Source organism: Grammomys surdaster, unplaced genomic scaffold, assembly GCF_004785775.1.
Source record: "Grammomys surdaster isolate TR1022 unplaced genomic scaffold, NIH_TR_1.0 341, whole genome shotgun sequence".
In the NCBI taxonomy this organism is placed as follows: Eukaryota; Metazoa; Chordata; class Mammalia; order Rodentia; family Muridae; genus Grammomys; species Grammomys surdaster.
In genome coordinates, this window is record NW_021604760.1 from 960,790 (window position 1) to 977,009 (window position 16,220).

A 16,220-nucleotide genomic window follows, 5' to 3' on the forward strand; every position below is an offset into this window, starting at 1 on the left:
TTCGCTTACAGGATTCTGGCCTTCAAAAGCACATCCACAAAGCTACCAGGTTAGCCTTCCTGAAAGGCACTGGTCAGGGCTGAAAAGGGGGAGTGAAGAAAATGGCAGCACAGCTATAAGATAGACAAGAAACCAAGTTACAGGTTTCTAAGAAGCACAGAGGAAGAAGAAATCGCAGTAATTGTTTACAGGCCACTTGTGAGTCATCTAAAGACGTCAGAACGAAGAAATACAACTTAAAATAGACTAGCATGAAAGAGTTAATCCCTCAGAATTGGTCCTCCAAGGCACATGATCCATTTGCATCCATGAAGCCAGAGTCTTAAGCTTTGCATACAAATAATTTCCCTGGACTGACCTTTGCTCCCTGCTGTTCCCAGCCTGCTTACCAACTAACCTCAGAAGAATGTGTGCCCCAGACCAAGTGGAAAGCAGGCTGTATTTGATCAACCACTTCAGCATTCCCAACTACTGCGTGGCTTGAAGCAGACATTATGTACATATTAAACGACTCAGTACTTACTTCGTTATTTACTTAGGTTTTCCTGGTGAATTTGATTCAAAATGATAGTTTAAGATTTTGTAAGGGAATGTGAATGCTTTGTGGAGGAAACCATTTAGAGTACTCTCATGTGATAATAGTAGTATGATATCTGTATTTTTAATTTTAAAAGATCAAATGCTAATGAAATGGAAGATATGGTTAGCCCTCTCTGCAGGTTCCGTATCTTTGAACTCAACCAAATAAGGGTAGAAAATACAGAGGAAACTTGCATCTGTACTGAACATGTGCAGAATTTTTTTTCTCATCCCTATTCCCCAAACAGTAAAACAACATTGTAGGTTGCACAATTAGTAATCTAGAGATGACTTAAAGTCTACAGGAGGATTGGGGAGGCGAATCAAATGCTAAGTTAACCCGAGCAGGCTTGGGTTGTGGGCCCTGGAGCCAAGTTCCCTACACATAACCCAGGAAGGCTATATCTCAGCTCACTGAATGAGGCATACTGTTTGGCTGAATTTAAGAACATTGTCAGTATGCTGAAAGGAAGAAGGATTCAGTAACAACAGACTTCTCCCCAAATGTCCACTCAATGTTGTGTATCTTGCGAAATAGCAATGCAATGCCTTCACTTCAACAATTTATGACCAAAACACCAAAACAAAATTAAACAAGAAATTCACCAAGGTCCCAATTAGTCTTGACTCACACAGAGGACACATTTGGAGGTGGGGGAATAAAACTTAAAAAATAGTTCTCACATGTTATCTCCTTGATAATAATTTACCACATCAGCATGAAATTCCTCGTACAACGAATCCTGAGTGTTTGAAGCAGATATGAATGACCTTGCAAATATCTCAAAAATAATTTGTTACATTGTGCTTATTTTCATTTGAATATGCATTGTGAATTAGTTTTGAGAGCTCAATGAATGACTGCAGGCTGCTTGAAACTCACACTTTAAAGTCACAATTCTATTTATAACTCTTCTAATATAATCATGACGTAGACACAGCCAAGTAAGAAAGTAGAGATGGGAAAAGAGAGATGGACTGGTGGAAACTTGCAAATCACAAATTATAAAAAAATAACTGCCCCACGATGTTTAAAGACATGATTTCATCTACAAAAATGTATTATATTGTTACTATATCTGTGATAATACTTATAAAAACATAAATGCCTTAGCAATTTCAAAGCACAATAACTTCAGAAAAAGGTTAAACTCATATCTAATATATGAAGCATTGTTACCAACTGACCTGGGGTTCTTACAATAGCTAAGGGCGGTAAACTTCCCAAATACTCATGTTGACTCAACACCATCCATAGTCTATGTGTCCCTGAGACTTCTCAACAAGTGCTTGAGAAATAGGAACCTTGATCAACTTACATGTGAGTTATATCCCAATAAACCTATCATTAGTGGAAAACACAATATCAAAAAGTCAACATCAAAACACAATATCAAAAAACTACTTCATTTTCTGAAAAATGTTCAGAAAATTTTTAGCACACAATTAGGAAAAAAATGCCAACACAAAGCCCATTTTATGATAGTGTGGAGAAACAAGGTCATGCGTGCACGCAGCTGGGTAAGGGTGTTTCATCAACACAATGGGACAGAAAAATACTACGATGAAGTTTTCGGGCAACCCAGCACACAGGATGGGTCACCCTTAGGACATGGAGTTGTGAGGAACAGCTGCTGCCCAGCATTGCTGGAAAGCATCTCCCCACACAGCAAGAGTCAGGGAGCTATAAGTTTAAGAGACACTATGGTTTCTCCTGAACACACATCACTTGCAGATGAAATCAAATCTTTAAGTCAGAGGCCAGCATTGATCAATAGAATTGGAGAGGTGCTGCAGGAGATGGACTTTATGTGGCCCAGGATGACCTAAAAGTCACAACGTAGTCCAAGCTGGCCTGGAACTCACAGCCCTCCTGACTCAGACTGCCTAGTGGTGTGTGTGTGTGTGTGTGTGTGTGTGTGTGTGTGTGTGTGTGTAGGGTAGGGTAGGAAATCCAGGATAACTAAGATGCTGTCAAAAATGATCAAAAACTTTCCTTATATTATTACTCCTAGAAGGTTGACAGTGGCTACTGTCACTACTGGAGTAGACACTTGGACCTCTGCCTTTGTCCAGTGAATGGATTATGCAGCAATCACAAAATGGAGGTAGAATCCACTCAGTTCTAGGAAAGGTCCTGGTTGGTACATTTGTGCCTCCTAAACCCTGGGATTAAAGGTGTGCATCACTATGACCAGCGTGACCAGCATATTTATGTAAATAGCCATCCTGGAGAAGTTGACTAATGCCCAAAGAGTATATTCGGCAAGAGTTCCCTGGGGCATCTGTCAGCAGTGAGCAGGGAAGAGGGACCCTGTTTAGAAGGGTGTAACCTCTGGAGGTCTGTAATTACTGGATTCATTTTATTACAGCCTGAGCTTACATCAACAACCAGAGGTTGTGGAAGTCAAAATAGAAAGGAGAGATGAACCAGTCAGGCAGATGATTGTACAGCAAAGTTGGGCCAATAATCTTATTATGCCTCAAACTTTCTTGGCTTCTCATTCCTGCCTGGGTAAGGTCCAGACAAGGACCGCCAATAGAGACTCTATGCTGTCTTCCATCAGCTCCTATTTCCATTCAGGTTCAAGGAATAGATTCAGGTTCAGCCTTCCCTAGGGAGGCCCCCAGGCCCTCACTCACACCACACAACTCTCCAGAGTCTCCTCAACTCCCCCAGAAGGCTGTTTTTGAAAGCTAGCTTAGTCTACTCTATCTGTACACAGAGCGGTCAGTCCAGTTCTTCACTCTTAGTTATCTTTCTTTATTCCTGCACGTTTAAATGTTGGCTTTTCCCTTTAAGAAATATAGGCCCTTCCCAGGCAGGACCTCTGGTCTTGGCTGGATCCTAGAGCTCTGAGAACTGTGGGGATACATGCCAGGAGCTGAACCGCAGACATAACAGATTGGCTGACTCCCACAACCTAAGGACCTACAACAGGCCCTGTTAACCTTTAATCCTAAACAATACTGTCTTGATCTGATAAGGAAGGCAACATCCACAACTCTCTGATGAAGACTGTACATGTATCCCCTTTCCCATTCATCCTCCTTAATTCTGGATGTCATCATATTCATTAAATAATGGAAGTTAGTTTCCTTCCTGTGAGAACAAGGTCACTCGACAATAACCCACTTGTAGTAGAATTTGGCATGTATGTGAAAAGTAAAAAGTATATCTGAGTGAACACACATACACTCTAAAGAGAAAAGAAATACACACCTGGATTGGTGAGATGGCTCGGTGAGTAAAGGCACTGCTAACAAGCCAGACAACCTGAGTTCAATCCCGAGGACCTACTTGGTGAGAGGAGAGAACCGTATAACCTTCACACTTGTGCTATGGCACATGAATGCCCCACCCCTGTCCTAACTAAATGTAAAAACATAACGTAAATGATAACAGAAAAGTGTATACTATTTTAAAAATAAAAGTATTTTAATTATAAAAAAATTGATTTTAATAAAAATTATATATTATATTTATAAAAAATAAAATTAAAATTTACATATATTTGTATTTATAATTACTAAAAATAAAACTAAATTGAATGCTTGGTGTTTGCACAAAGATTCTTTTGTAAACTGTCAAAGCTACAAGAATGAATGAAAACTGCCATCCTCTATAAGAACATAAAGAATCCCCTGCCTGGGCAACTGAGGCAAGGGGATTCTCAACCTCCCTCAAGGAAAAGCACAATATATGTAAGTCTAAATAAAACTACGAGTGGGTGTGACAGTGTGGTAGAAGTTCACCAAAGTCACTGTGCTGGGATTCTACTACCAGTCGAGTTGATCCTGGAAGCTTTTCATTTTAATAAGAAAAGGAATTACACAGGGAGTGAGGTTTTGTTTTTCTTTTTTTAATTCTAGACTAAGAACATGGCCATGTTAGTATTATGTTTCCTGGAAGCCATAGGGATTGTTTACATTGGAAGAGAGAAACAAGTGATTTTCTCCAAACTTAAGACTCTGTCACCTCCGCACACACTTGCCAGGCATCATCAGTAAACAAGGGAAAGAAACACAGAGGTGATAGAATGGTACCTGGCACACAGCACGTGTTCAGTAAATATATCATGAATGAATGACCGAATGAGTTCTAACCTTGTGAGAAATAAGTCCCAAATACACATGAATTTCAAGGACATACACATTTTCCCCACTCCTAAATACAGCCCAGCTTTCTCCACTATCCATAAACCAAACATCCAATCCCATTAATATTCAGAATGTTCATATACTGGGCATTGGGCTGGATCACTGATATAGCTGAATGAAACCTTTTTAATCTTTTTGTAGCAGGATCCCAAACATTTTTCCAGTCAGTCTAGAATACTCAAGGAAACGGACATGCTAAACACAGTGAGAAAAGTAAATTGGGTATAGGAACTATTAGAAAGATACACAGTCTACCATTCACAGTCCATGAACTATTCTTGCAGTCTAGACTTTATTTCTTGAGACCTCAAGGTAGGGCACAGACAGTGCTAACCTCCCAAAGACTCCCAGATCAGTCCAGCAGCTGCCAACAGTCTCTCATCCAGAGAAGAGGCTGCTGGAGGCATCTGACCTACTCCAGTCCCTCCTCTGTCAAGCTGCACCTTAAAGGGAGACAGGCAGACAGTGAAAGCTAGCAGCACAGGAGATCCTCACCCTGCAGAGGCACCAAGTGGACAGACAGGCCAAGGAGCTCTGATGAGTTAGTGAGGATTAAGCATCAGCATAGTCCCATAGGCCGTTCTATGCCTTTGATATCCAATGATCAGGGGTTGAGGGCAAGTGAAATATTTAAAACACACAACTCCCCCTCTAACAGACAGACATACAGACAAGTATCCTGAGACACTATAAATACTGCACAGTTATAACAAAAAGATGATACAGCCAGCTCCTTCTTTCTCAGTTATCCATGGTCAATAACTACCAAGGCATTATGGCTTCTCGGTGATGTTTTCACTCAGTATAGTGACATGAAACTATAAAGACGATTTAAGCTAATTATATCAGGAATGGAGTTAGAGTAGACTCATCAGTCAATGAATATATTTGTGCATCATTACTTCTGGTCATTCTGGAAGGAAGGAAAGAAGAAAGGAAGGAAGGAAGGAAGGAAGGAAGGAAGGAAGGAAGGAAGGAAGGAAAGTTGGCTGGCTATTGTACAGTTGAGAGTCTGTGTTGCTTGCTAGCATAGGCCTTATCAACTCGGCCACAGCTGAAGAGATTCCGAATTGCTTTATGACACTCTTGGATTTTCTCCTGCTAATAATTCCTCCTTCCTGCCTATGACTGGCAGGCTTCTTCCACACTGCAGTAATGTGGGACAGCTAATTATCTACCAATCCACCTTGCTATTCCGCACTTGGCCACTTTTATCTGCACAGGACAGCTGCACTCTGTGTGTTTGAAGTAACATGTCAGCCTCTGCTAATGCAACAAGACTTACATCCCTAATGATGTCTCCACACTTTGAAGCAACAACTCAAAGCCTAATTAAAAATTCAGATTCATTCTCACCGGCTTGCTGACTTTTTTTTTTAAACTGTCCTTCCACAGAGCCTCGAAGTTATCTTTTAAAATATCCCATGCAAAAATAATATAAATTATATTTTTAAAAATAAAAAAGAAGTCAAGAAAAGGAGAGGCTGTAGTCTTAGGCTCTGTGTCTTCTAAAAATGGCTCCGACTGGAGGAGAACCAAGACCCCACTATAGATAAGCAAGGTCAAAGCTTTCAAACCATAAGCAGCTCAGCTGACTGTGTGAAGTTTAAGGAAGGATCTATCTTTGAACTCAGAAAAAGAAAGCAAGGTTAAAAATATATATAAATCCCAATAACAAATGTCATTTACGTTGTGGCATCCCTGAGTGAAACTCCTCCAGAGAAATATTGCAATGACCACTAAAAGTAAATGCAAGGACTTCATATTCCAGAGGAAAGACTTAAAAGTCCTTTAATTCAATTTCAAAACAGAACTTTGCCTGACATGAGAGGTGGCATCCTCTCCTATGGCTTTTACATAAACATAAGCTGAAGGACAAAAGTTGTTCTTCCCCAACCCTTTTCTCTAATGCTTTTTCCTTTGTTAGTGTATTTATATTTTGATGATTTATTTATGTATTTCTTTCACTATTTTTGCAGTGCTGATGATTAAACTAAGGGCTTCATACATGCTAGGAAATAGCTCTACCAATGAGCCCTATCCCCAGACCCACTTTCTATTTAGAATAAAGAGTAACTTTAGTACTAAGGGGTTCACAATGGTAATCTGCAAGTAATCAATTACATTTGCTCCTTTAAAACAGTATCTAATAGCCCCACATGGTGGCAAATGCCTTTAATCCCAGCATTTAGGAGGCAGAGACAGGTGGATCTCGAGTTGGTGGCCAGCCTACAGAGTGAGTGAGTTCTAGGACACTCAGGGCTCCTCAGAGAAACTCTGTCCCCCAAAAAATGGAAACCAAAACAAATAAACAAAAGCCCAATAACATCAAAAACCCAGTATCTGACATTCTGTAAGTCTCAGTAGCTCTGAGACTTTCTTCAGTGGCTCAATGCCATCATCTTCATGATCTCAGCCAAATAGGACCTGAGCAAACTGTTTTCAAAAGATGAATGATTGGTGTTAAAATTTCCTTTTCCAATATAATGAAATGGGAACTGGGACTCCCACAGGATCATGTTGTGAGAAGCGTCAGAAAGTCCTAAGACTGAGATTAGAATCTACAGCTGCAGACTAGCAGGACTGCCAGTGGACCAATCTCTCACTGGTCTGCAGCTTCCAGGTAACAAGTCACTTATAAATGGAGGCAAGATATTTGACCGTCTCAGCCATGATCTCATCAGTGATCAGACATTGTAAGCAACAGGCTAGTATGGGGGGTGGGGGGGAAAAGAGAGGCTATTCCGTCTGGTTCCGTAGGCTCTCCTGTGGGAACTAGAAATGGAGCAGGACCTGACAGGTGGTGTTGGCTATCACAGCTTGAATCTTAAACCTCTTAGCTGAGTTTCCTATGTTCTAGGGCTTGTTCCAGTTTCTATATTCCTCTCCACAGGGCACACCATCTCCAAACTAAGGGGTTCAGGCACATGAAGCAACTGGTTTCCAACCAGCATGGAAGATGCTGCCAGTTATGTTCAAAGAGCAGGATGTTCCACTTAGGAAGATGAGCATTAAGAGAACTACTGTAGTCATATAGTCCTCCTGGAAGATCTACCCTTAGATAACTCACCTATAATGGCAGTAGATTCCTTTCTCCTTGGAGCTAGTGAGAGTTAGAGATGCTGGCACCTGTCAGAAAGGAAGTCTTGACTACTAAAAAGATCCTAGGGCATCCAACAACTTGACTGCTGCCTACCTGGCTAACCTACCACCTAGCCCTTTCTTCCTATCTCACTAAACTTCAAATCCTAAGCCATCCTCCTATTCTTCAACAGGAGCCTTCTGGGAAGGCCATTCTTTGACCACCCAACTCCCATTCATTCCAGACTAGAACCTTTCCCCATCAGACATGTAAACATCCCTGACACACTTTCTTCAAGATTCCAGAACACCTGTTAGAGCTGTGTTACTTTGTAAATTAACTGATAGAGATCTCAAGTCTAACAGAGTGCCTGGCACAAAAGAAGCATTGAATAAATATTTGAAGGCTTTATAATGACAAGCAGCTCATCTCTCGAGGTAATCCACTTTAGAACTCTTCATCAAAAAGTTCTGCTTTATAACTACATAGAAATTCTCTTCCAGCAGGGCCTAAGAGCACTTGCCGCTTTTACAAGCAAGTTCAGTTCCCAGAACCAATGCCACAACTGTCTGTACTCCAACTACAGGGATCCGATGTCATCCCATAGCCTCCAGTGGTACCCACATCCAAATGTGACACAAATATAAACAGAGAGAGAGAGAGAGAGAGAGAGAGAGAGAGAGAGAGAGAGAGAGAGAGAGAGAGAACGCTCCCCATAACCAGAATCCACTGATAATTCTACCCCAGACACTGCAAACCAGTGAGTGGCCTCTGGCTCCATCTTGCCTACAGATGTGTTTGGCTTGGCCCACATTGTTTTATTCTTATTATTTTAATCTAAATCAATTGCCAACATTTTAAGAAGCAAGGCCTTTCTACATCTCCTAAAAAACAAAGTGATGGAATGACACTAGCCTAGATGGTGTCCCCATGTTGCCTCTGGACAACCACAGTAGAGACAGCATAGCTCTGCCCTCCTACAGCCCTGGCAGTTCCTTATGGCTACAGTGTCCCACACCTCTCCTACTGACCTACACAGTCAGCCGGCTTCCTTTCTTCTGCCCAACTGACCTTGGGAAACAAGATATTTCTAACCTAAAAGTGCCATAAATCACAAGTATGGCAATTCTTTCCATTCTGTCTTGACAACCCAAGTGGGTTTAAGCAGAGGAACTCATGGGAAGGACGCTAGATGTTAGGGCTCCATTCTTCAACAGGAGCCTTCTGGAAAGGTCGCACTTTGATTACCCAACTTCCTGCTTACTATTGCATCCCTCAACCACCAATTCTGTAATAAGGCCTGTGGTCACAGGCTACTCAGAAAACCAAAGATACATGTAGCATCTTTAGTCCTCAAAGGTCCTCATCCTGTATCATCATCGTGTGTGTGTATGTGTGTGTGTGTGTGTGTGTGTGTGTGTGTGTGTGTGTGTACTTATGTCCCCACCTACAGCATGTCTTATCCGTAATCACCCTTACCTCTTCTAGAAGGGGTAAGAAAATAAATGAGCTGATCACACTACATCAAAGCTCATGTGCCTACATTAAATACCAACCACTAAGAAAACAAAACTCACAGTCGCATGGGATAATAGGTTACTAGGGGAAGACCAGAGGTATTCTATACAGAAGGCTGGTCTCTGGGCAAAAGTACTAGCTATTTAAAAATCTATACAACAGGGACCCAAAGAAAGAAAATACTGTTATCAAACATTCAAAATAATAAACCGAATTCTAATGCAATTTGAAATGTTACAAACAAAACTGCAGCGCCCTATCACCTAGGGAAGAGGAGGAGCAGGTGGAGGCGGCAGGGAAACCAGCCTGATCACCCACACTAGTGGTCACCAGCTGTTTAGACTGGAGGAGAAAGATATGTGCTCTCTTAAAACTATTTTCTTTGGTTTTGTACATTTAAAAACGAACAACTTTTCAATAACAAGCTTAAGAGTAAATAAGTAACTACAAATTGCACATCTAGTACTTTCTTCAGAAACCCCAGTGGGTGGTTTGGCAGCACATGTTTGAGGTCTGTACATGATACCCAAGAAACTCTGAAACAGAAACATGGCCACATTGACAACCCAATATCTGAGGATGAGATGAGTGCCTGGCTCTGGCGGGGCTGCAGGCTTCTCCATTCTCAGTTTTACAACCTCACACTGAGCAGGCTGTACCCACATTTACATGTGGCAGTTCTGTTTACTAAATGCTCTTCTGCAGAGCCCTGTGCTGGTTAGGTTTTGGTTTTAGTTTTGTTGGGAGTTTTTTTGTTGTCTGGTTTTTGCTTTGCCTTCTTCTTTTTTCTTTAAAATGTATTTCTCCGTATGAACTACATGAAATGAGAAGACACTGAAGTTCAGATGGGTTTTTAATAACACTCAGGAAGTTACACAACTGATAATTGGCTGAGTTCAAATTGCTGTCGCTGTTGCCCCCATGATGTTCTGAGGATTAACAGATTCCTAACAGAGAGTCCAAGGGGATCCGCGATGAATTTCACTCCACCTCCTGGCAAAAGTGGAGCTTTGGAAGGCTCTCACCTAAACCCACCCACTTAGGCTGAAGGAATCAACTTGGCAAGCAGTGGCCAGAAATAGCACCAACATGTTATGAAGTGTGAAACCGTGGCCTTCCCCTTCCCAAGCCCAAGTCCAACCCAAGCAGGGCTGGCAAGGAAACTAAGGAGCACAAGGAATGTAGCCAGTTAAGGCAGGCATTAGCGAGAAGGAAGTCCAGCTAGCACTGAGACAACAGCAGTCAGCAAAAGTCATTCAATATGTTTTTCCTTCAGCTCATTCTTAAGTTCAAGTTCAACTCAGAGTCACCTATAACGAAAGGATCAGATTTCTTCTTCTCCAAATATTCAGTTCTAGAAGGAAGAAATAATAATTTCCCCAACTTTATACACAAACATAGAAACGAATCCACATTATTTGCATGTTCTCCTCCTTGAAAATAGTCTGTAGTACATAAATATATATTTAAGTCATTCAAAACCAGGTTGTGCCTAGGACAGTATATGGATTAGAGAAAGCTATAAGCCTCACCTAAATATAGCTGAATCTGCTTGTAGTTGAGGTACAGCAACATTTATGCTCAGTCACCATCGTCATGCCAGGGTGGCCAGAGATGAGATACCATACAGGATGTATATGGAGGGGTGGAGCCAGAGCAGCCTTGAAGGCTCAAGATGTACTAGCCCATCCAATGCTAGCAGAGAGAAATATCTGAGGACTGCTGATCTGCCCACTGTTGAGGCTACAGATTCGACTCTCAGGGCCTGCCTCTGTATATGGACATGCCATTGAAAAGGCCCCAGTAGCTAACTTCCTTGATCACCACAGGAACAGAGCAAGGCTGCCCTGTGATACCCTCTTCATCTCTCTGCTCCGGCATTCACCACTACTTTCCAGGGCCTCTAGGCCTTGCCAAACCTTCGGAATCACTGCTTTCTTTTGTGTCTGTTTCGATCACCAGCTGAGAGACTAGGAAAGGAGTAGGAGTGGAGGCCTGGCCTTGGTCACCTTGTATTGCCAACAAAGTCTCACCTAAGACCTCTCAGAGAAAAAGCCCTCTACTCCAAATTTGTCAGAGACGTTCAAAAGTGAGCAATGATTTATATGGCTTGTGCACTGCTGTCTTGCTGCATAGGAATGATTTGTGTGGCTTGTGCACTGCTGTCTTGCTGCATAGGAATGATTTGTGTGGCTTGTGTACTGCTGTCTTGCTGCACAGGAAGGCTTCCCTGTCTCTGGGATCTCTGCTCACTGTTTACATCATTGCTGTTTTCAATAGACAGACACTTCTGCCTAGACAGGTCCCTCCCCTGAAGTTGCCCTGCCCTGGCTGTTACTTTTTAATTGAGATGAAGCTCCAACGTGCACTTCTGATATTTTTTTTCTGCAAAGAATCCCCGCCTCCTTCTCTTCCCAGGCTCCATACAGCAGCTGTGTGACCAACCTGCTGGTGTGTCTGCCAAGTTCACAGCAAGTGTGCCCAGCACAGCACAGCTAAAGACCAAGGAGGACACACTGGCCTGGAGCCAGACCCTCACTGATAGGAAACCTGAATTGTTATATAATGTTAAGTGGGCTTATAAAATGCCTGGTGAAATAGTTCCCAGGGTAGATATTCCTTCTAACAAGCAAGCACTGGGGATTAAGCATTTTACCTGTGCAAGCTTACCTCTTTCTTTAAGGCTAGTGGTTCTCAACCTTCCTAATTCGGTGACCCATCAATATAGTTCCTCATGTTATAGTGACCCCCAACCATAAAACTATTTTCATTGCTCCCTTATTACTGTAATTTTGCTACTGTTGTGACTTGTAATGTAAATATGTAAATATCTGTTTTTCAGTAGTCTTAGGTGCCCCCTGTGAAAGAGTCTTTCCATCCCCAAAGGGGCAACAACCCACTGGTTGAGGATCACTCTTTAAGGCAAAACCCCTAAGAGGAGGCTATGCAGCAATATCTTCTTGTAATTCTCTAAAACACCTAGTACACAGCTCAGGACACTATCAAGAGTAAAAGAAAATATTAAAAAAAATACTACATCCATGGACAGTTGTCAGCCACAATTTTATATTGATAGGTGCCTTCCTGTGTTGGGTCCCATCTAAGCCACAGAACAGAGTTTGGGAAAACTCAGCCAGGACCAGTGAAATTACCCAACTGGCAAGTGGCTACTCTGGAATCCAGGTAGGTCTCTGAACACCCAACATGAGACTCTTTCCACTGTGACACCATTCAACCAAAGCTTGTTGCATGAATGAATAAGCAGAAGCAAGTCTCCCTAGACCCTCATCCCTGTCTGCTCCTCAGACCCTAGCATTGATGGCTTCAGTTCACCAGACTCCTGAGGAGACAATGATTAGGTTTCTGACTTTTCCCCATGATCTATGATGTCTGCTTCTAGGGGGGCACTGTTCAGTGGCAGCTTTCCCACTGATTAGTGTAAATCACATTGGTTAAAATTTGGGGTTGTTTAAAAAGAATGACAAAAAAAAAAAAACCACATAAAAACAAAGGCATGAGTAGGTAACCCCAGCTGGAAAACTTTTCCAGGAAAATCTTAAGACAGACTGCTTTTCAAACCATCTTCTCTATGAGCAAGCACAAGAAGTCTGTCATGGGAAACCGTAGAGCTGAAAGGCTCTTTGGCCTTGTGAGATATCCCAGTACAGCCTCCGGTTGAGCACGGTGTGCAGCTATTGGAGCGTCAGCAGAACAGCAGGCCTCACTGGGAAGCTACTTTGCGATTTCTCAAAGCCAAGAGTTGCTTTTGGAAAATTTCAGCAACAAAACAACTTAAAGGTCTGGAAATTGGCTTTGAAAATTAGCAGGTCTACAGATCTCATAAAATGTCAAGGTTGAATAAAAGGAGTCAACACCTTCGGGGGTGGGGTGGGGACGAGAGTATGTGCAGATATTCTCTTCCTGCAAAGGGGAAAAAAATAAAAGCCTTGTTGGCTCAACCAACCAACTCAACTTAACATCCACATGGGCATTTGTCCCTGAACCACCGACTGAGTCTATATCTGCAGAATCCACATTCCAGAACAGAGAGCACATCGGTCTTCTTCTTAGGCAATTGGCCCACATTTATTTCAGATCCACTGAACAAACCCCAAAGCTGGCAAGCTCTTCATTAAAGGCCAGAAATCTAACTAGCACTGGATTTATTATGCACAAGTACTTCTCTCAAAGCTGGCAGTCTAGCTAAATTAAAAGGAGATTCTTCTGACAATTTCCCAGATAGGAGCACACGGCAGATCAATGTACAGCTCAAGAAGGGGAATTTAAATACAGTAAGCACCTCTCCTTTGAAAAAAGGAGAGAAACCACTTTACATTTTGCCAGACAAAACCCTGTCCACAGGAGGTCCGCTTTCACAATGAGGTTGCAAAGGTGTTAGAGTGGGGCCAGTTGGGAAGAGATAAAGGGCCATTTGGCACACACCCACCCCACCCCACCCCACTCAGCTCAGCTTTTTTTTTTTTTCTTTTTTCTTTTCCTAAAGTGTCTCCCTACCTGAATGACAATGTGTCAGGATCACCTTTTGTTAAGGACCAGGGTGAGAAACCATAAAATTCCTGCCAGAATCTTAGAAGTAGCGAGCCTTTAGTTTACAGGAAGGGGAGGGGGTACCATCCCTTGTCCTGTCCTAGGGATCTGGGTGAAGGCCCGCCTAATCCTGAAAGCAAAACTTCAGGTTGCAGCAAGTGAAATCCCTTTTGAAAAAAAAAAAAAAATCCTGTGGGAAAACACAATTCTGTTTGTTTCTAAATTAACGCATTCACTAAGGCAAAGCAAATCTAGACAGTTTTCAATGCCTCCAAAAGCCCCTAACATCCCTAGGAGGTCAGGGAGCCTGCAACCAGAAAATGCACATGGAAGAAATTAAAACTGAACCTAAGTCTAAAAGAGGGCAATGGAAAGATGCATTTTAAGAGTAGCTGTTATGATGGAAATAAAGAAAATCCCCCTCCTCGGCAGGTCGATTTCTGCAAATAAATGTAAATTTACCCTCCCAGCAAAGCAATCTCTCCACCTTAGAAAAGCTAGCGTGGAAACAGAACTTGTTTTAAGCAAACTGCATGCAATCTCTTAGGGGGCCTGGGTGGAAGAAGGTTTCTGGGCTATTTTTTATTTTTAAAGAAAGCCGTCAGTAACCTGAATCCCAAAGAGAAGCAAAACATCTCGCCCGTGGGAGGTATAATGGCCACTCTAGGTTCGAAATCAGAAACCTATTTTGACACTACATTCCTGAAAACTTCGGTCTTTCGAAGGCCAATCCCGCCACCATTATGGCAGAAATGCACAGTTGTCTGGAACACCAGGCTGTTTCGCTGGTTTCGTACTCGGAGTGTCATCTCATCAGTTCCTAATTGAGTGGGCCTTCTTCACCAAGAAGATGAGAATAACGGCGCGATAGGATCTCCAGGTGGTTGCTGTCTAGCAATTTTTACAACTGTGGGTTATTAGTAGCATCGTCAGAAATCCTTATCAGCCAAAGGCAATTAATCTACAACCCTAAGGAAGGCCAAAACACGCAGGGAAAAAAATGGAAACCCTATTCACCTTGTCCTTCCCAGCAAAAGCACACACAAACTAGAAATTACACCGCGGACAGCAGGGGACCGAGGGCCGCAAGAGCGGAAAGAAAAATAAAAGAGTCCTCAGAAGGACTGGAATGGGGGATCCGCCAGACCAGCCCCTCCCCTCCCCCAAAGCAGCAGGGCAGGGAGAGCGAGCCCCGGTTGCTGCGCCGCCGGGACCCCAGCAGTCCTGCGGCCACAGCGGATTCTCTACCTTCCCTCCCTCGCCCTCCGGTGCGCCAGGGTCTCCAGGACGCTGGGAGGTTCCAAGAGGGCGGAGTGGGGTAGCCTTGGAGAATGTTCAGAGCCGGGCGGGACCCGCTGCCTAGGGATGGGGACACAAAGAGGGAAAGGGAGTTTGCAGGAGGAGTAAAAACAAATCTGCGAAGGAAGAGAGTGCAAACTGGGAAAAGAGGCGCGGATAGAGCAGAGAATCCCCAGCCAACAAGAAAAGAGCCGGGGTCGAAGAGAGAGGGAATGTGGGTGCGGGGCAGAGGCTCGGCAGAAGAGGGCAGCGGCAGATGAGTACACCGGACAGAGAGCACTGGACGTGGAGAAGTCTGCAGGAGCAGAGAGGTCCCGCAGCCGGCTTGGGCGCTCCGTGCAGCGCCCCGGGGCTCTGCGCAGCGGGAGAGCGCTGTAAGTGTGGCGGCGCGAAGAGGGTCGCTTACCTGCATGGTGACTACCCCCAGCTCCTCGGCAGCCAGCCTCCGCATCTGACTCGCCAGCACTTGCGCCTCATCCAGGATGGAGAAGTCGGCGTCGGCCACGGTGCCCAAGATCCAGCATGCCACAAGGCAGAACAGCCAGAGGGGCGGCCGTGGGGCCCCAGGCCAGCCAGGGCAGCGGGGACAGCGGCGGACCAGAGCGGCTGGCCTTACGGTCTCCTCTTCCTCGGGCTCGCGGGCCATGCCGCCTCCGGCCACTCCCGCCGACGGGATTCGGGCGCTGGCCGCGGGAGGCGCAGCCCGCCAAACTTTCCTCGTCTCCTGCGCTCCCGGCTCCGCGGCGCAGCGGCGGTAGCTGGCAAACTTAGGGGGCGCCCGGCTGCAGCGCGGGCGCGCGGGCGGCCACCATCGCCCGGCAGCAGCGGCTCCGAGACCGCGGCGCCGGCAGGCCGGACGGCTGAGAGCACCGGCGGAGCGGCGCCGCCTTCGCTTCCCCGAGTCCCGGCGCAGCCCGGAGACGGCGACGGCGCCACCAAGTGCGGGCGCGGCGGCGCGGCCGGGGCGGTCTCCCGGCGAGGAGGGAGAAGGAGGTTTAAAAGACCTAAGTGAGAGAAGAGAAAGGAAAGAAAG

At 44.2% G+C, this 16,220-nt stretch overlaps 1 protein-coding gene across 1 annotated transcript in view; it reads right to left on the bottom strand.

Moving 5' to 3' along the window:
- Positions 1-15,833, bottom strand: part of Cachd1 (cache domain containing 1) — a 220,359-nt gene extending 204,526 nt beyond the window's left edge. The window contains exon 1 of the mRNA XM_028778781.1: positions 15,594-15,833. Coding sequence (XP_028634614.1) covers positions 15,594-15,833 — 240 coding nt within the window. The remainder of the gene's footprint in view (positions 1-15,593) is intronic.
- Between the last annotated feature and the right edge of the window lie 387 nt (positions 15,834-16,220).